The 20,813-nt window shown below is 41.2% G+C and overlaps 2 protein-coding genes and 1 long non-coding RNA gene across 4 annotated transcripts; 2 read left to right on the top strand and 1 right to left on the bottom strand.

Annotated features, from left to right (window-relative positions):
• Positions 1 to 742: 742 nt before the first annotated feature.
• PCDHB2 (protocadherin beta 2) lies at positions 743 to 7,336 on the top strand. Of its 2 annotated transcripts, XM_055285916.1 has the most exons (2): positions 743 to 757; positions 2,680 to 7,336. In XM_055285916.1, the coding sequence occupies exons 1-2, from the start codon at positions 743 to 745 to the stop codon at positions 5,050 to 5,052; spliced, it is 2,388 nt and encodes a 795-aa protein (XP_055141891.1). In that variant the 3' UTR covers positions 5,053 to 7,336. The 2 variants fall into 2 exon arrangements, with proteins under 2 accessions (XP_055141891.1, XP_055141890.1); XM_055285915.1 differs by lacking the exon at positions 743 to 757 and having other exon boundaries at positions 2,515 to 7,336.
• A 1,002-nt stretch (positions 7,337 to 8,338) lies between these two features.
• LOC129486264 (protocadherin beta-3) lies at positions 8,339 to 13,758 on the top strand. The gene has a single exon (XM_055285918.2). It carries the CDS (start codon positions 8,488 to 8,490, stop codon positions 10,876 to 10,878), a length of 2,391 nt encoding a protein of 796 aa, XP_055141893.1. The 5' UTR covers positions 8,339 to 8,487; the 3' UTR covers positions 10,879 to 13,758.
• Positions 13,759 to 13,846: 88 nt separating this feature from the next.
• Positions 13,847 to 16,968, bottom strand: LOC129486277 (uncharacterized). The gene is made up of 3 exons (XR_008658911.2): positions 16,718 to 16,968; positions 16,212 to 16,412; positions 13,847 to 15,108 (listed from the first exon to the last, which is right to left on the bottom strand). It is a non-coding gene; the product is annotated as an uncharacterized lncRNA (long non-coding RNA).
• Positions 16,969 to 20,813: the final 3,845 nt, after the last annotated feature.

Raw genomic sequence — 20,813 nt, 5'->3', positions numbered from 1 at the left:
GAATTATTATAACATCCATATAAAATTAATCATGAAAAGCAAAAAATAATATCAACAGGTAGAGATAGGCATTTGTTTTCTAAATGTTAAGAAAGGGAACCTGTGATAATCCTTTTTTTAGCCAGTTACAGAAGATAAATGAGAGCTTTTTAAAATATTATGCTATTGTTACATTTAATAAATCATCCAGTCCAGTTTTCTGAAAATACAGGGGATGGAAGAACAGGTTAAATGATACCACGAGGAAACAATCAAATTCGGAATGTAGGACATCCTACAAAACAACTAGTCTGGACACTTCAGAAATTTAATGTCAGTAAAGATTGGGGAGTATTCTAGAGTAAATAGATCTAACACCCAAATACAATTACCAAAGTTGGTTGAAAAAGTGTCTAAGACATTCCTTATAACAAATAGTTAAAAAAGTAAGTGCATTTGTCAAAGGAACTTGAGTGAGTGTGAATTCTTATCAAAATTGAGGAAAAGATAATGGAAAGACAGTGAAATTTAATTGGGACTGGATTTTAGATAACATTGTAGAATTTTTTTTAATTTTCTTAGGTATGATAGTAGCATTATGATTATATGAGATAATATTATAATTATGTGATACCTGCTGAAATATTTAGAGGTGAAATATGATGTCTGCAAGTTACTTTCATATGAGTCAGCAGAAAAGTGGGTATGTGTACAGAATAAGATAGAACAAATATGGTAAAATATAAACAATTGTTAAGTTTGGATGAAGGTTAGAGTTGTAGTTTATGTATAGTTCTTTTAACTGTTCTATATATTTAATTTTTTTCTTCATCCCCCTAATTTTTTAACCCAATGGATCTTTTAGAGACACATCTTAATATTTATTATTATTATTATTATTTTGAGATGGAGTCTCACTTTGTCACCAGGCTTGGAGTGCAATGGCGTGAACTTGGCTCACTGCAATCTCCACCTCCCAGGTTCAAGTGATTCTCCTACCTCAGCCTCCCAAATAGCCGGGATTACAGGCACCCATCACCATGCCTGGCTAATTTTTTTTGTATTTTTAGTAGAGATGGGGTTTCACCAGGTTGGCCAGGATGGTCTTGATCTCTTGACCACATGATCTGCCTGCCTCGGCCTCCCAAAGTAAAATTATTTTTTAAAGCAGCCTTAGATTTTACAGAAAATTGAGTAAATAGTACAAACAGTTCCCCTCACATACCGATTTTCTCCCACTCAAAGTTTCCCTGTTATCAAAATCTTGCATTACTGTGGTACATTTGTTACAGTTGATGAGCCAATACTGGTAAATTATTAACTAAATTTCATAGTTTAGTGTTCATTATTTGTGTTGTATAGTTCTCTAGATTTTGACAACGGCATAATGTCATGTATCTACCATTGTAGTATCATAAAGTACCGCATGTTTAACGTCTTCATTCCCCCTCCCTCTTCTTCCTAGCTATCACTTGTCTTTTAAATGTCTCTATAATTTGGTCCTTTTCAGAGTATCATGTAATTTGAATTATACGGTATCATTGCCTTTTCAGACTGGATTCTTTCACTAAGAAATATGCATTTAAGTTTCCTTCATGTCATTCTGTGGCTTGATAACTTATTTCTTTATATTAACATTAAAAAAAAACAAAGAGACAGAAAATTTAAAAAACCTAACAACAAACAATGACATATATACCTTGTTTGGAAGCAGATTGAAGAAACCATCACTGAAAAGACATTTCTAAAGATAACTGGGGAAACTGGAATATTTACTGGCTATTTAATATTATGAAATTGCTCTTTGCCAGATGTGGTAATTGAATTGAGGTTATGTTGAAAGTTCTCCTAGGCATTAGAAAGGAAAATAATATTGATACATTTACAATAAGAAAATATCTGGCTGCTCTTGGAGAGTTTCATGAGGCTCAGACACATCAAAGTTCAGGGAAATGTGAAGTGGGAGCAGTGCGAAGAAAGAAGTATGAGTAAGGAGACTATTTCAGTGCCCATTAAAATACTCTTATTTGGATTCTGTGCTTTTCCTGGGTCTCTGTTTTTCAGTTGGGTTTGAGTGTGATGATGGTAACCTAACCACCACTGAGTTGCACACATGCCCAAACTCTGAATAAAAATAGAACTTTCTTAGTCTAAGCCTTCTTTCTGAAGCATGCTAGGACTGAGATCACTCCCTTCCAGGTTCTGAAATTTATTTTTTCCAGTTTGAAAAAAAAAAAACGCTTGGATTTGTGAGGGAAGTGAAGATTTATTTATTCTTGCCCTGGCTCTATGGGTGCAATGAAGAGCCTTTCGAAACGCCAATAAAACTTCGGTACATTGAGAGACACTACTTGAAAATACTCAATTTCGATTGCCATCAGCCTGAAAGAAAGCACTGGGATTTTCTTAGTTTAGGAGAAAATAAATACTCGGAAGAGACGCGGGGTGGCGCTGCAGCCTTAGAAGTAGCAGAACAAAGCACCCAGCCGACGTTCCTTTACCCAGATACTCAGCTAAAGAAGCAGCAAGCAGGAAGAGGAGGCTTTCTAAGGCGGTCGCTCTGGGAAATCCGGGCCCTAGGATTGTCCACTCATCCCAGTGTCAGCGAGATACGGGGAGATAGAATCAGCGACAACGTGAGCCACAGCTGGAGCAGGTTTGGTGCGAGACCAGAAGGCAATGGAGGCCGGAGAGGGGAAGGAGCGCGTTCCGAAACAAAGGCAAGTCCTGATATTCTTTGTTTTGCTGGGCATAGCTCAGGCTAGTTCCCAGCCTAGGCACTATTCAGTGGCCGAGGAAACGGAGAGTGGCTCCTTTGTGGCCAATTTGTTAAAAGACCTGGGGCTGGAGATAGGAGAACTTGCTGTGAGGGGGGCCAGGGTCGTTTCCAAAGGAAAAAAAATGCATTTGCAGTTCGATAGGCAGACCGGGGATTTGTTGTTAAATGAGAAATTGGACCGGGAGGAGCTGTGCGGCCCCGCAGAGCCCTGTGTCCTACCTTTCCAGGTGTTACTAGAAAATCCCTTGCAGTTTTTTCAGGCGGAGCTACGGATTAGGGACATAAATGATCATTCCCCAGTTTTCCTAGACAAAGAAATACTTTTGAAAATTCCAGAAAGTATCACTCCTGGAACTACTTTCTTAATAGAACGTGCCCAGGACCTGGATGTAGGAACCAACAGTCTCCAAAATTACACAATCAGTCCCAATTTTCACTTCCATCTTAATTTACAAGACAGTCTCGATGGCATATTACCACAGCTGGTGCTGAACAGAGCCCTGGATCGCGAGGAGCAGCCTGAGATCAGGTTAACTCTCACAGCGCTAGATGGCGGGACTCCACCCAGGTCCGGCACGGCGCTGGTACGGATTGAAGTTGTGGACATCAATGACAACGTCCCAGAGTTTGCAAAGCTGCGCTATGAGGTGCAGATCCCGGAGGACAGCCCCGTTGGATCCCAGGTTGCCATCGTCTCTGCCAAGGATTTAGACATTGGAACTAATGGAGAAATATCTTATGCATTTTCCCAAGCATCTGAAGACATTCGCAAAACGTTTCGATTAAGTGCAAAATCGGGAGAACTCCTTTTAAGACAGAAACTGGATTTCGAATCCATCCAGACGTACACAGTAAATATTCAGGCGACAGATGGTGGGGGCCTATCTGGAACTTGTGTGGTATTTGTCCAAGTGATGGATTTGAATGACAATCCTCCGGAACTGACTGTGTCGACACTTATCAATCAGATCCCAGAAAACTTGCAGGACACCCTCATTGCTGTATTCAGCGTTTCAGATCCTGACTCCGGAGACAACGGAAGGATGGTGTGCTCCATCCAAGATGATCTTCCTTTTTTCTTGAAACCTTCTGTTGAGAACTTTTACACTCTGGTGATAAGCACGGCCCTGGACCGGGAGACCAGATCCGAATACAACATCACCATCACCGTCACCGACTTGGGGACACCCAGGCTGAAAACCGAGCACAACATAACCGTGCTGGTCTCCGACGTCAATGACAACGCCCCCGCCTTCACCCAAACCTCCTACACCCTCTTCGTCCGCGAGAACAACAGCCCCGCCCTGCACATCGGCAGTGTCAAGGCCACAGACAGAGACTCAGGCACCAACGCCCAGGTCACCTACTCGCTGCTGCCGCCCCAGGACCTGCACCTGCCCCTCGCCTCCCTGGTCTCCATCAACGCGGACAACGGCCACCTGTTCGCTCTCCAGTCGCTGGACTACGAGGCTCTGCAGGCGTTCGAGTTCCACGTGGGCGCCACAGACCGCGGCTCCCCGGCGCTGAGCAGCGAGGCGCTGGTGCGCGTGCTGGTGCTGGACGCCAACGACAACTCGCCCTTCGTGCTGTACCCGCTGCAGAACAGCTCCGCGCCCTGCACCGAGCTGGTGCCCCGGGGGGCCGAGCCGGGCTACCTGGTGTCCAAGGTGGTGGCGGTGGACGGCGACTCGGGCCAGAACGCCTGGCTGTCGTACCAGCTGCTCAAGGCCACGGAGCCCGGGCTGTTCGGCGTGTGGGCGCACAATGGCGAGGTGCGCACCGCCAGGCTGCTGAGCGAGCGCGACGCGGCCAAGCACAGGCTGGTGGTGCTGGTCAAGGACAATGGCGAGCCTCCGCGCTCGGCCACCGCCACGCTGCACGTGCTCCTGGTGGACGGCTTCTCCCAGCCCTACCTGCCGCTCCCGGAAGCGGCCCCGGCCCAGGCCCAGGCCGACTCGCTCACCGTCTACCTGGTGGTGGCGTTGGCCTCGGTGTCGTCTCTCTTCCTCTTCTCGATGCTCCTGTTCGTGGCGGTGCGGCTGTGCAGGAGGAGCAGGGCTGCCTCGGTGGGTCGCTGCTCGGTGCCCGAGGGCCCCTTTCCAGGGCATCTGGTGGACGTGAGCGGCACCGAGACCCTATCCCAGAGCTACCAGTACGAGGTGTGTCTGACTGGAGGCTCCGAGACAAATGACTTCAAGTTCCTGAAGCCAATTATCCCCAACTTCGTTGCTCAGGGTGCAGAGAGGGTTAGCGAGGCAAATCCCAGTTTCAGGAAGAGCTTTGAATTCAGTTAAATGTTAATAAGGATCTACTGAGGCTAGTCTCATTTAATTTGTGGAAAGTCCTTTTTTACTGCTTTGCCCATTGGAGGTGTCTCCTTTTATTAGAAAGTAACCGTCTTACTCCAATTCTATGCATGTTACTGGTATTTATAAATGTATGAGTTTTTTTGCGGTATAATGAATATAAACTTTCTTTGTATTCTAATTGTTGGTTAGTTTCATTGCAATTTAATTGCATTTAAAGTGTAAAAGTAAATTTTGTATTTTCAGAAGTCTTTAAGTTAGAGCATCTTTTCCAGACCTCACAGTCCATGGTCCTAGATAATTTTGAAGTCCTACATTTGAAAATATTTGTTATCATTACATAAGTTATATTTTCCAGCCCAGAATATTTGTGTTTTTCATATCCTCTTAGGCTAGTGTAAATTCTATCCTGTGAATTCACATTGGCTAACTCTTTAAATAGGTATATTTATGAATCATATAGCAAGCACCATCCTCGTTTTTCAATATATGTACTTTTTTTTTTGAGATGGAGTTTTGCACTTGTTGCTCAGGCTGTAGTGGAGTGCAATGGCGCAATCTCGGCTCGCCGCAACCTCTGCCTCCCGGGTTCAAGCGATTCTCCTGCCTCAGCCTCCCAAGTAGCTGGGATTACAGGTATGCATCATTATGCCCGGCTAATTTTGTATTTTTAGTAGAGACAGGGTTTCTCCATATTGGTCAGGCTGGTCTTGAACTCCTGACCTTAGGTGATCTGCCCACCTCAGGCTCCCAAAGTGCTGGGATTACAGGCGTGAGCCACCGCCCCCCCAGCCCAATATATATACTTCTTTCAAGTGTTAACATATGAAAAGTATTAGTCTTTAGAGATTGTAAGAATTTTAACTGTTAGATTCTAGAAGGCATTAACATCATAAGTGCTGTAATAAATTTTTGTCAAAAGTCAATCATTAATATTCTAAAATGTAGATAAATAATACATGTCTAGCAATTTTCAAAGGCATGCTAATTCATCATGCTTTCTCTTTCAAATAGTTTTTTAAGAGCCCTCTGCTTATTCCAGTCCCCCCCTTTAAAATCTTTTTAAATTATTAATAACCTTTTAACTTTGAGCAATTCATTAAAATCCAAAAAATTTGAGGGAGTACATGTCTTTGTCCTTGACCTTTAGAAACCTCAAATATAGCTTGGTATTGCTGTTTTTAAAATTTTCTGGAGCATTTAGGATTCGCTTAGAAATAAGCCTTTAGGGAGAAAAATGTATCTAGCACCACTCTATTTTTTTGCACTGACTACTTCTATTTTTCCACCTTTCATTTCCCTAGACTTTTCAATGCCTTTTTATAAAGGTGCTTGAGTTCTGTTTCTCAACAGCTCTCTCATTAATTGCATGATTCACACAGTCACTGGAACATTATAGGTTCTTAATAAAATTTTTGAATGATTGAAAGAGAGAAAAGTATTTTACCTGTGATATATTGATATTTAAATAAACTAGAACACTTAAAGGAAAACATTTTGCTGGAATCAAATACTCTTTGATGTACAATGAATTATAATTTTGGTATTAATTGAATTGGTTACCTTTGTTCAAACATGCAGTTACCATTCTGTTGTCGCTTCCTTCAACATATTTTTCCTTTTTCTCTTAATGCTTAAATTGAGCCTCCTTTCCTGTCCACTGGCTTAAGGAATACAGATGGTTTTTAATTCTATTACTTAAATTTCCTTCCATAGTTCCCTAAATGACTCACCCAACTGTTTTCATTTCTTGCAGTTTACTTTCTGATCTATACATTAAAACAAATCTTAATTCTTAATGTTACTCAGTCTACATACTTTTATGTCATTTTTACATACATTTGAATGAGCTATCCTATTAAAATTTTAATATCAACTTTGAGGTCTTGTTTTGAGATTAGCAGTGGTGCAGAGCGCTGTGTTGGTATCAAAAGTCCCTGATCAACCAACTCATTACCTGTAGGATTTTGGATGAGTCACAAAGTTTCTCTTCTTCTACCCCAAATGATAGCAGGTATTTGAATAGCTTGCAGTTATACTCAATATAAAGACATAAAAGTGAAATTGCTGTTATTTTTAGTATCACTAGTGTTAAGAGCAAACATTCTTGATAATTGTGTAGAAGTACAAAAGAGGCCACATTGAATACATATTTGCACTCTTTTATTTCTCTACCAACAACCTTGCAATGGCTTCCTTTTGTTCTTAGAATAAAATCGAAGCACCCATTATTTGGCCTTGGTTTACCTTTCAGCCTTACTTTCCACTTACTCTTGAGACTTAAGTTTTGTATTCACTGTCCTTCATTCATTATCTCTTAATAGCTATGCTTTGCTCTCTCAGAGCCTTCACACATTCTACAGTCTTAGCCTGGCACACTTCTCCTATTTCATGTTTCAGATTAAATGATGCACCTTGGGGGAAACTTTCTTAATCACTCTCCATTAAGTTAGGTCCCCGTATTGCATACTTTGAGTGCACTCAGTACCTTTTCTATGTAGCACTTTTCACACTGTTTAAACATCTGTTTAAAGACTGTACACCCACTAGATGGAAAATTGTTATAAGATATACAGACATTGTCTTGTTACCACCACTTGCCTAACTTCTACAAACTGAACAATTATCTGTGGAAATAAACTAATACAGATCAAATGAATAATTGTAAATTTGCTCTGAAATAAGAAGAGAAAGCACTTTAAGTGTTCCTTGAGCGTGATAATGTGGAAGAAATTATGCATTTGTAGCCCTCTGGATCCACCTCTGACATGATATATTTTCTTTTTTACCACCTTGCAGGAGGTGTCTTTTCCTTGTATTTTTCTGGTATATGCAATTCGGGCTCATTTCACAAAGTTTGGGAAAAAAAACATAAATAGGATAGTGAAGCATGCTATCATCTAGAGCAAAAATCTTTTGAAGTTTGTGTGTAATTACTACAAAAGGGGAGGGGTAAACTAGTATGTGTACACTTCCGTTAAATCATGTAAATGAGGACTCTACCAGGAAGAATCGCTGCACTTAGATAAAAGCGCATTTTATTTCCTAGATTGCATTTATTTAACTTATATAACATGAGAAACTCCTCCAGTAGGGTCAACTAGGGTTGATAAGAATAATCGATAAAGCAAAATAAAAACACCTTCTCCAAGATTTTGAAACTGCAAGCGAACGCATGGTGGCGCTGTTGACTAAGAAGGCGAATTAAACCACAGGCATTGTGCATGCTCGGTGACGCACGGATCCAGTGTGGTAAACCAGGGGTTGAGAGCACAGGCAGATTTTTGAGCCAGCAAGCCTGAGCCTCTGGAAAGGCTTATTCACTAGGCCGTCTGCAAAGGTTGTGGGGCAAAAGACTATTTCCCAGCGCTGTCTGAGGTTCAGCTTGGCGACATTCCCTGGAAGAGCGTGACGGAAAGTGCAATGGAGGCGGGAGGAGAGCGATTTCTTAGACAAAGGCAAGTCCTGCTTCTCTTTGTTTTTCTGGGAGGGTCTCTGGCTGGGTCCGAGTCAAGACGCTATTCTGTGGCTGAGGAAAAAGAGAGGGGCTTTTTAATAGCCAACCTAGCAAAGGATCTAGGGCTAAGGGTAGAGGAACTGGCCGCGAGGGGGGCCCAAGTTGTGTCCAAAGGGAACAAACAGCATTTTCAGCTCAGTCATCAGACAGGTGATTTGCTCCTGAATGAGAAATTGGACCGGGAGGAGCTATGCGGCCCCACAGAACCATGCATACTGCATTTTCAGATATTACTGCAAAACCCTTTGCAGTTTGTTACAAACGACCTCCATATCATAGATGTAAATGACCATTCTCCGGTATTCTTTGAAAATGAAATGCATCTGAAAATCCTAGAAAGCACTCTGCCAGGAACAGTAATTCCTTTGGGAAATGCTGAGGACCTGGATGTGGGAAGAAACAGCCTCCAAAACTACACTATCACTCCGAATTCCCACTTCCACGTACTCACTCGCAGTCGTAGGGACGGAAGGAAGTACCCGGAACTAGTACTGGATAAAGCGCTCGATCGGGAGGAGCAGCCGGAACTCAGCTTAACGCTCACCGCGCTGGACGGCGGCGCTCCCCCTCGGTCTGGGACAGCCCAGATAAACATCCAGGTCTTAGATATAAACGATAATGCACCAGAATTTGCACAGCCGCTCTATGAGGCTGCAGTTCTAGAGAATGCCCCCGTTAACTCTGTCATTGTCACTGTCTCGGCTTCTGACTTAGATACAGGAAGTTTTGGGACAATATCATATGCATTTTTTCATGCTTCTGAAGAAATTCGCAAAACTTTTCAGCTAAATCCAATTACTGGTGATATGCAACTAGTCAAATATTTGAATTTTGAAGCAATTAATAGTTATGAAGTCGACATCGAGGCCAAGGATGGCGGAGGCCTATCCGGAAAGTCTACAGTCATAGTCCAGGTGGTTGATGTCAACGACAACCCACCGGAACTGACCTTGTCTTCAGTAAACAGCCCTATCCCTGAGAACTCGGGAGAGACTGTACTGGCTGTTTTCAGTGTTTCTGATCTAGACTCTGGAGACAACGGAAGAGTGATGTGTTCCATTGAGAACAATCTCCCCTTCGTCCTGAAACCATCTGTAGAGAATTTTTACACCTTAGTGTCAGAAGGCGCGCTGGACAGAGAGACCAGATCCGAATACAACATCACCATCACCGTCACTGACTTGGGGACACCCAGGCTGAAAACCGAGTACAACATAACCGTGCTTGTCTCCGACGTCAATGACAACGCCCCCGCCTTCACTCAAATCTCCTACACCCTGTTCGTCCGCGAGAACAACAGCCCCGCCCTGCACATCGGCAGTGTCAGGGCCACAGACAGAGACTCAGGCACCAACGCCCAGGTCACCTACTCGCTGTTGCCGCCCCAGGACCCGCACCTGCCCCTCGCCTCCCTGGTCTCCATCAACGCGGACAACGGCCACCTGTTCGCCCTCAGGTCGCTGGACTACGAGGCCCTGCAGGCATTCGAGTTCCGAGTGGGCGCCACAGACCACGGTTCCCCGGCGCTGAGCAGCGAGGCGCTGGTGCGCGTGCTGGTGCTGGACGCCAACGACAACTCGCCCTTCGTGCTGTACCCGCTGCAGAACGGCTCCGCGCCCTGCACCGAGCTGGTGCCCCGGGCGGCCGAGCCGGGCTACCTGGTGACCAAGGTGGTGGCGGTGGACAGCGACTCGGGCCAGAACGCCTGGCTGTCGTACCAGCTGCTCAAGGCCACGGAGCCCGGGCTGTTCGGCGTGTGGGCGCACAATGGCGAGGTGCGCACCGCCAGGCTGCTGAGCGAGCGCGACGCGGCCAAGCACAGGCTGGTGGTGCTGGTCAAGGACAATGGCGAGCCTCCGCGCTCGGCCACCGCCACGCTGCACGTGCTCCTGGTGGACGGCTTCTCCCAGCCCTACCTGCCTCTCCCTGAGACGGCCCCGGCCCAGGCCCAGGCCGACTCGCTCACCGTCTACCTGGTGGTGGCGTTGGCCTCGGTGTCGTCGCTCTTCCTCTTCTCGATGCTCCTGTTCGTGGCGGTGCGGCTGTGCAGGAGGAGCAGGGCGGCCTCAGTGGGTCGCTGCTCGGTGCCCGAGGGCCCCTTTCCAGGGCATCTGGTGGACGTGAGCGGCACCGGGACCCTGTCCCAGAGCTACCAATACGAGGTGTGTCTGACTGGAGGCTCCGGGACAAATGAGTTCAAGTTCCTGAAGCCAATTGTCCCCAACTTCGTTGCTCAGGGTGCAGAGAGAGTTAGCGAGGCAAATCCCAGTTTCAGGAAGAGCTTTGAATTCAGTTAAGTGTTAATAATGATCTACTGAGCCTCGTTTTAGTTAATCTGTGGAAAGTCCTTTTTTACTGCTTTGCTCATTGGGGAGGTCTCTTTTGGTCTGGTTCAAGGCAAGTAGGAAGAATAGAGCAAAATTTCAAATCCAGGGATGCTTAGGTTTCATTAACAGAACTGGAAAGTAGTTGTTTGGCTCTGAATGTTTTGTATTTCAATCAAGAATCCTTAGTCGATAGAACATTTTGTTTATATATTGATTCTACTTTTTCTGTAGTTAATCCTTGCATATTCTCCTTTCATCCTGGCTTGCCAACGCAGTCTTAATTCCGCCTTTTTTTTTCTAATGGGGAGCAAAAAGAAATTCATTATCTTTTAATAGTGATTTCAAATAGCTTATTAAAATAAGCCCTTTCAAATTTTACATTATAAGGCAATGTAGAGAGAGTTCCAAACCACCAATTTTATAATTTCCCTTGTTGAATATATTCATATAATGTGTTTTATAATATGCCCAAAGCAGCTTCGTCTATGGTTAACAAAGTTTCAGAGATAGACAGGAATGTGTTTTCTTTAATAAATAGTAATATATCATCTTTTTAAGGATATAGTACTCAAATGAAAGTAATTTAGTTCATTTTCTGTGTTGACATTTGCAATTAACATTTCAATATTTTATGTGCTTATATTGGCCAAAATATGGACACAAATATAGACTAATATGGGTAATTACCCTTTGGTTTATCTAAAGTGTGTTCGTGATGACTGAGGAAAAAAATTAAACCTATGCCATTGTAAAAACTGACTGTTCTTTTCCATTTGACACAAAAACGTTGTTTAGTAAGGCGTCTGGTGGAATGACAACTATTTGTTTCATAAATTCTGAGATGTAAGTGTTAGGAATCTGAGAGACAATTTTTAATTTCAAGAAAATACATGGGTATATGATATCTAAATGCTTCATGGTAAAAGTGGTGTCCTATCCAGTCCTATTTTATTATTAATACCTACTTGCCACTTGTATGGTGATATAGGAGAAAGATATTTTATTTTTTTCCTGTCTTGGTTCCCTCCTTCGGATTTTAACCTGACATGATTTAGGATTATATATGGTCTTTCTGGGATAGAAACTGTCCATCCATATCAGCATCCTACCTCCTACAATGTAATTAAAAGAAGATGTACAAGAATAGAAAGTTCTAAAAAGGAGCGGGCAATATCATTGTGAAACTCTAGCTACAACTAAGAATAAAATCCGGAAGCAACCAAAACATCGAATCTTATGGTTATCTTGAGTAAAATCAAAAAACTTATTTTAAGCGACAAAATATTTAGCTCCTAATTAGGGAAATGTATTAGGAAAAAATCAATTTTCTTCTTACAAGTGTTTCCTCATCCACAGAACATCCATATAACTTTCTAGGAATTAAATACTCATGACTAGAGAAAAGAGAATTTCTCAAAGATTTAAAAAATTCCCCAAAAAGCAAGAGCTTAAGATTGACATGCTTTCAAACATGTTAAAGTGTAGTTATTATCACATTTAAATAGTGTAATTTTATGTAACAGCATCAAATGCATAAATACTTTTTTTAAAACATTTTTGAGACAGGGTCTTGCTCTGTTGCCCAGGCTGGAGTGCAGTGGTACAATCATGGCTCACTGCAGTCTCAATCTCCTGGGCTCAAGGGATCTGACCACCTCAGCCTCCAGAGTAGCTGGGACCATAGGTGTGTGCCACCACACCCAGCTATTTAACAACAAAAAAAATTTATTTGTAGAAATAGGGTTTCCCCATGTGGCCCAGGCTGGTCTGGAACTCCTGTGCTCAAGGGATCCTCCTGCCTCCACTTCCCAAAGTGCTAGGATTACAGGTATGAACCATCATGCCCAGCCAAATGTGTGAATCTTTAATAGTCAGAGGAAAATTAATATAATATTTCCTTTCACTTCAAGTGCTTTATAGAGATGTTTGAATCTGGCTGTTTTGGTCAGATATTTTTCTTCTTTGCATACGTAGCTGATTTTCCATGAATATCAGGAGAAGGCATAGAATTCTGATCAAGATTTCTCTCTCTTTGATTACCTTAGTCCCAGATGGTATCAGAGCCAGGGAAGTATTCAACTGTGGAAAATATAGAGGGCAGTTCTTTTGGGGACTAATATGGTATATGATTGGAGACTAAAGTTCAAAAGGCAATATGCTGAGTCATTTAGACACTGAAGATAGAAGAACAGATACCATTTGTAATTTAGTTTTTAGATGTACTGGACTTATACATTGTTGAGAAAATGAATAGAATTTAGCAAAGCCAGAAAAGATAATCTATACTAAATTTGAAGATGGGAAACAATCACATCTTACTCTTGGTTCAAAGCTGCTTCTCTTTCAGGGCAGTTAGAAACTTTTACCCTTTTATTTGAAGACAACTTCCAAAAACATATTCATCTGGATATTTCATTAAATACAGAACAGAGAGAGTACCATATGTACAGTACTAACTAGTGTTGCCACGTTTTGGAATTCCACAAACTAAAAGCCTGGCACAAGGTAAAAGGGATGACTTTATATATTATTAATAATTTTCTAGTAATTTTTCTTCTAGGCAGGCTAATTCATTATTGTAAAATATTTACAAATCCATCTCACCAGTATTCCAATTGTCAAAAAGTAAGAGAAGGAAAAATTTTACTCTCTTCCCTCATTCTAGAATATATAAAATGACCTTACTAGACTCTAAGCAACTTGAAGGTAGAGTCTGTTTCTGGTTTATTCATAGTATTATTTCCAGCAAATAGCACAATGCCTCATTCATAGTAGATGCTCAGTTTATATGTGTTAAATAAATAAATTTTAAATTATTTGGGAAATAAAATAATGTTGTAAGGACTTACAAACTTGTTTATTTGGGCCTGATCTACACATTGAATTTTAAAAGATCTGTATTCAGAAAGGGGTGGAGTATGAAGAATAATTCCCTATAGAGCCAATTTTTTATTTAATGTCTCCCTTTGCATCTTGAGACTTGTGGAAACTTGGAGAACTGTAAAATTATGTATTAATCTCCAAGTTGGTTCCAAATTGAGCTTATTTATATCTTTGATTTCAGGGACAAAGAAGAAATTAAATATAAGACTTTTTGTACATCAAATTAACTTCCTGAAATTGGTATTTAAATTCTCTGGCCTCTAATTGGTACTTCTATTGAACTTGGGTTAGTCTTAATGATATCAAGATTAAATAAAATTTGCAAGATCCCAAAGGCTTAAAAATTTTTTTAATAGCCAATCATTCATTTATTTTCAAAACATAATTCTTGATCACGGGCACACTCCCTTCTTCTCTCTACAAATACATTAGTTCGGAAATAACTTAAATATTTCCTGGACATTCACAATCTAGTTTTTAGCACTGAAAATCAAAGGGATACAAATGAATTTTAAATTTTTATGTGGGGGGTTGTTATAAGACTAAGCTATATTCAAATATCAATCGTTAAAACTAGTGAGGCCACTCACTATACCACCATACTTTTCATAAATCTTTGATGAATAAATTCTACTTCCTTACAAAAGAAGACTCTGTTTAAAAAAAGTACCAGCTTTTCTATATATCCCCCTACTTTATTCTGGAAACGTCTTTTGCTTCTTAAAGTAATTGTTAGATTTTTTTAAGCCAGAAATCTGTTAGCCCTAATTATGAATTATTTTAATGTCAAATATGCATATGGTTAATCAATGCATATGGATAATTTCTTCATCATAGATTCAAAATTTTAAACTTATTTTCCTTCTATTCTTTAGGCATTCAACACGTTGATGAAAAGTACAATGTCAGTCTACTTCTCATTCTTTTATCCGTAAACTTCTTTACTCTTTTAGATTTTTAAATTTATTCTTGCTGTTCTGATATATATGGTAGGCCCCAACCTGAGATTCACATAACGTACTGCATGTTTTTTCTTTGAGAAATTACAATTTTGTTTTGAAAACTTTCATTTGGCAAGTTTTCACAACTATTTGCTCTTGTTTCAAAATTGCTATTTCCTTCTTTGTTGTTTGAGTCTTTTACGTTTAAGTTCTTGCCATATTGTTTCGAATTTCTATTTCTTATAGTAGATAAAACAATTCTTTTATTTGTTGAGTCTCTTTTTCATGGTGTTAATCTTCATTTGCTTGGTGATATTTTATTGAGAACTTATCTCTTATTGGAAGCTTCTTTCACAGTAGTACTTGTTTTGACAACCTTGGGGAAGGGAAGAAGAAGAGGGGTCTCAAGGTGATTTCAGCCCTGGCCTCTGCAAACCCAAGCCTTAATTTAAAAGCTTAGCTCAACTTTGCCACACCGAGGTAAAAGTTCTGGACCAAGCACTAAAAATATGTTTGAGCTGGGACCCATGCTCTTTTGGGTGATATTGTTCTGCATTTGCTCAATGAGGCAAAAATCTCAGGGAATGTCACTGCTTCTTGGTTGTCATGGTTTCTGCTAAGGCTATAGACATGGAAGCTAATGGAGAAATTTATAGACATGGAAGCTAATGGAGAAATTTAAAATGTTTCAATCTACAGAATAAACAAGTTGATTTTTAGGAAAACTGAACTGTAACTGAAGCAATTGACACAAGGGGACTATATGGGAAACATCATTGTCTTGATTCAAGTTACAACATTCATGGTAATGCTCAGAAAGATAATAACATAATCCAAGATTCCACTGAAATAGTGGTTGCTATTTTTTTTGTTAGAAAATAGCTTGGGACTCTGGTGATAATGCAAAATGGGCTTGCTCCTTCCAAGACAATCTCCTCATGAAACCATTTGTCAAAAATTAGTGTTCTAGGGCTGGGCACAGTGGCTCATGCCTTTAATCCCAGCACTTAGGGAGGCCGAGACAGGAGGATTGCTTGAGCACAGGAGCTCAACAACAGCCTGGGAAACATAATGAGACTCTGTCTCTACAAAAAATTTTAAAAATTGGCTGGGGGTGGTGGCATGCACCTGAGGTCCTAACTACTGAAGAGGATGAGGTGGGAGGATCCTTGAGCCCAGGAAGTTGAGGCTGCAGCAAGCCATGATCATACTCTAGCCTGGGTAATACAGACAGATTCTATCTCAAAAAATAAAATTATTTTGGTAACAGAGAAGTCAGGGCTCTGTACTATCTCTTACTAGGGTGGAATCTAACATGCAGAAATACAGCACAGCATAATCACACTGTTCTTCAACACTGTCAACAATTCCCTGACCCAAACCTCATGTACCTTATTAGTTCACAATAAAAAAAAAAAGTCCTACTCAGAATGCTGATAGTATCACTGCCAAAAACAGAGACTATCTAGGGACTAATACCTAAGTCACTTTCCCACAGCTGCCCAAGGACATATTCCTCAGCCCTCTCTTGGTATCCATCAGCATGGACAATGGAACCTGTGTGCTTTGATGTCCCTGGTTTTTGAGATTCTTGAAGAGTTTGAGTTCTAAATGTGTCTGGAGCTTTCTGGAGTTGAGCATCAAGATGTGGAGATCCTGGATGACACACAACTATAATAGCTAGAAAACAAAGAAAATTGATTATAAAGCAATTCTATATTGTGTACTGAGCTGTCCAGGTAGAAAAAAAGTGGTAACCCAGTGATGACTTGGGCTAGAACTCATGACTATTTTATTGGTGATTCGAGGCCTCAGAGCCCTGGATGTTAGCATGCAGGCCCACAACCTGGAAGTACAGAGTATGTGAAGCACATCTAGGCTTCTAAGAGGCAACCACAACCAGGCATAAGCTGGTGCTGTTATTAAGGACAAGTGGAAGCCACCTTTATTTGCCATGATCATCCTACACCTGGTCTAGGACCTACCCCAGTTTTCTCTTCCATTCCTTTAACCACCCATAAAAGGATTTCCATTTTCTTGATCACTGATTTGACTCAGGCTTCTTTCTCTTTCAATTCTCTCAGTTCCTGTGCTACTCAGATGTGGAGGGTGAAATGGGAAACTTCAGTGCATTGCTGCTCAAAAGAAGGCCTCTTCCTGAGCATTTTGGAAGTATCAACACCACTGGGATTTAGTTCTAGAGCTTTCAGTGTGAGACATTTCTGGAATATCAGAAACAAATATCAAATTTCTGAAGCCAATTGTCTCTAATTAATGTGAGCTATCTATGAGGAAAGACTTTTAAAAGAAATTTAATTTCTACAACAATGTGGGATTTATTTTTTAAAAATTGTATCCTCTAAATTGTATCTTTCTGAGATTTTTTTGTTTGAATTTCTTTATCTCTGAGGAAATGAATTTTTTCATCCCAAATGTTTCAATTCTGTTTAATTTAAAGTAGGTAACTGGCGGTGTTGAAGTTTCATTGTCTATGTTTGTTATTATGAAAAAGGGTATTGTATACTTTACTGCAACTTTAAAAAAGAATATATTCTGAACATCAGTGAAAATGGTAGAGAATGGACCTCCGAAAAATCTCTTCTCCAGGAAAGCAATGAGGAAACTGAGAAAAATTTTCAAAATCTAGTGTTTCAGAGTTCTGAAATTTAAACAAAGATGTGCAGCAACTTAGGGAGAATTTATTTAGGAAAAAAGGTCTGACTCTAGGTTAAAAATAGTGGTTTTTGTGGTGTTTTAACTGGCCTATTTCCATCCCCATCTCTCTAGCTTCTTAGTAGCCTTTAAAATTAACAATTTACTATCACAATGAAAATTAGCAGCTTGGCAGCCACCAGAAGGAACAGAACAGCACCACAAAGAATTGTCATTATTTGATCTGTTTGGTGGCTCCCTGGAGGACTCCACTTGCAAGGCTGTCTTTGATTGCCCTGAATCACAGCTTGTCTAGTACAAAAAGTCTGGGTGACAGAGCACAACCCTGTCTCAAAAAACAAACAAACAAACAGGGCCGGGTGCGGTGGCTCACGCCTGTAATCCCAGCACTTTGGGAGGCCAAGACGGGCGGATCACAAGGTCAGGAGATCGACACCATCCTGGCTAACATGGTGAAACCCCGTCTCTACTAAAAATACAAAAAAATTAGCCAGGCGTGGTGGCGGGTGCCTGTAGTCCCAGCTACTCGGGAGGCTGAGGCAGGAGAATGGCGTGAACCTGGGAAGTGGAGCTTTCAGTGAGCCGAGATTGCGCCACTGCACTCCAGCCTGGGTGACAGTGGGAGACTCCATCTCAAAAAAAAAAAAGAAAAGAAAAAGAAAAAAAACAGAAAGAAAAAGAAGGAAGGAAGGAAGGGAGAGAAAGAAAGAAAAAAGAAAGAAAAAAATAGATCAACTGAAATTATCCAGTCTTAGGAATAAAAATATTTTTAAAAATGAAAATGAACCTGTGGGACACCATGTGGACACCATGAAGCCTACTAAATACACATACCTGAAGTCCCAGACGGAGAGAAAGGAGACAAAATAACAGAAAGAATAGCTGAAATAGTGGCCAAAAATTTCTCAAATTTGATGAAAAATATTAACCTTCACATTCAAGGAGCCCAGCAAACTCCAACCAGGATAAAGTCAAAGAGATTCATGCCTTGATACATCATGATCAAACTGTCAAAAGCTAAAGACAAGAAGAGAACCTCAAAAACAGCAAGAGAGAAGCAACTCATCACATACCTTATCCTCAAAAATATTATCCTCAATATGACTAACACTGATTTCTTACAGAAATAATGGAGGCCAAAGGGGAGTGGGATGGCACATTCAAAGTGCTAAAAGGGACTATCTTTTTTTTTTATATATATACTTTAAGTTTAGGGTACATGTGCACAACGTGCAGGTTAGTTACATATGTATACATGGGCCATGTTGGTGGGCTGAACCCAGCAACTCGTCATTTAGTAGAGATGGGGTTTCACTGTGGTCTTGATCTCCTGACCTCGTGATCCGCCCGCCTCGGCCTCCCAAAGTGCTGGGATATACATTAGGTATATCTCCTTATGCTATCCCTCCCCGCTCCCACCACCCCACAACAGGCCCTGGTGTGTGATGTTCCCCTTCCTGTGACCATGTGTTCTCATTATTCAATTCCCACCTATGAGTGAGAACATGCGGTGTTTGGTTTTTTGTCCTTGCAATAGTTTGCTGGGAATGATGGTTTCCAGCTTCGTCATTTTTTCTTTTTTTTTTTTTTTTTTGACACGGAGTCTCGCTCTGTCTCCCAGGCTGGAGTGTGTGGCGCAATCTCGGCTCACTGCAAGCTCCGCCTCCCGGGTTCACGCCATTCTCCTGCCTCAGCCTCTCCAAGTAGCTGGGACTACAGGCGCCCGCCACCACGCCCGGCTAATTTTTTTGTATTTTTAGTAGAGATGGGGTTTCACTGTGGTCTCGATCTCCTGACCTCGTGATCCGCCTGCCTCGGCCTCCCAAAGTGCTGGGATTACAAGCGTGAGCCACCGCGCCCGGCCAGCTTCATTATTTTTTATGGCTGCATAGTATTCCATGGTGTATATGTGCCACATTTTCTTAATCCAGTCTATCATTGTTGGACATTTGGCTTGGTTCCAAGTGTTTGCTATTGTGAATAGTGCTGCAATAAACATGTGTGTGCATGTGTCTTTATAGCAGCATGATTTATAATCCCTTGGGTATATACCCAGTAATGGGATGGCTGGGTCAAATGGTATTTCTAGTTCTAGATCCCTGAGGAGTCGCCACACTGACTTCCGCAATGGTTGAACTAGTTTACAGTCCCACCAACAGTGTAAAAGTGTTCCTATTTCTCCACATCCTCTCCAGCACCTGTTGTTTCCTGACTTTTTAATGATCGCCATTCTAACTGGTATAAGATGGTATCTCATTGTGGTTTTGATTTGCATTTCTCTGATGGCCAGTGATGATGAGCATTTTTTCATGTGTCTTTTGGCTGCATAAATGTCTTCTTTTGAGAAGTGTCTGTTCATATCCTTCACCCACTTTTCGATGGGTTTTTTTTTCTTGTAAATTTGTTGGAGTACCTTGTAGATTCTGGATATTAGCCCTTTGTCAGATGAGTAGACTGCAAAAATTTTCTCCCATTCTGTATGTTGCCTGTTCACTCTGATAGTTAAGTTTCTTTTGCTGTGCAGAAGCTCTTTAGTTTAATTAGATCCCATTTGTCAATTTTGGCTTTCGTTGCCATTGCTTTTGGCGTTTTAGACATGAAGTCCTTGCCCATGCCTATGTCCTGAATGGTATTGCCTAGGTTTTCTTCTAGGGTTTTTATGGTTTTAGGTCTAACATTTAAGTCTTTAATCCATCTTGAATTAATTTTTGTATAAGGTGTAAGGAAGGGATCCAGTTTCAGCTTTCTACATATGGCTAGCCAGTTTTCCCAGCACCATTTATTAAATAGGGAATCGTTTCCCCATTTCTTGTTTTTGTCAGGTTTGTCAAAGATCAGATGGTTGTAGCTAAGTGGCATTATTTCTGAGGGCTCTGTTCTGTTCCATTGGTCTATATCTCTGTTTTGGTACCAGTACCATGCTGTTTTGGTTACTGTAGCCTTGTAGCATAGTTTGAAGTCAGGTAGCGTGATGCCTCCAGCTTTGTTCTTTTTGCTTAGGATTGACTTGGCAATGCGGGCTCTTTTTTGCTTCCATATGAACTTTAAAGTAGTTTTTTCCAATTCTGTGAAGAAACTCATTGGTAGCTTGATGGGGATGGCATTGAATCTGTAAATCACCTTGGGCAGTATGGCCATTTTCATGATATTGATTTTTCCTACTCATGAGCATGAAATGTTCTTCCATTTGTTTATATCCTCTTTTATTTCATTGAGCAGTGGTTTGTAGTTCTCCTTGAAGAGGTCCTTCACGTCCCTTGTAAGTTGGATTCCTAAGTATTTTATTCTCTTTGAAGCAATTGTGAATGGGAATTCACTCATGATTTGGCTCTCTGTTTGTCTGTTATTGGTGTATAAGAATGCTTGTGATTTTTGCACATAGATTTTGTATCCTGAGACTTTGCTGAA

The sequence above is a fragment of the Symphalangus syndactylus genome, chromosome 7 (assembly GCF_028878055.3).
Source record: "Symphalangus syndactylus isolate Jambi chromosome 7, NHGRI_mSymSyn1-v2.1_pri, whole genome shotgun sequence".
Classification (NCBI taxonomy): Eukaryota; Metazoa; Chordata; class Mammalia; order Primates; family Hylobatidae; genus Symphalangus; species Symphalangus syndactylus.
The sequence above is the reverse complement of the archived record's forward strand: the minus strand, read 5'-3'. Positions and strand labels throughout refer to the sequence as shown.

Coding starts and splice junctions, on each gene's coding strand:
- PCDHB2 (XM_055285915.1), top strand. CDS start 2,659: ATGGAGGCCGGAGAGGGGAAGGAGCGCGTTCCGAAACAAAGGCAAGTC.
- LOC129486264 (XM_055285918.2), top strand. CDS start 8,488: ATGGAGGCGGGAGGAGAGCGATTTCTTAGACAAAGGCAAGTCCTGCTT.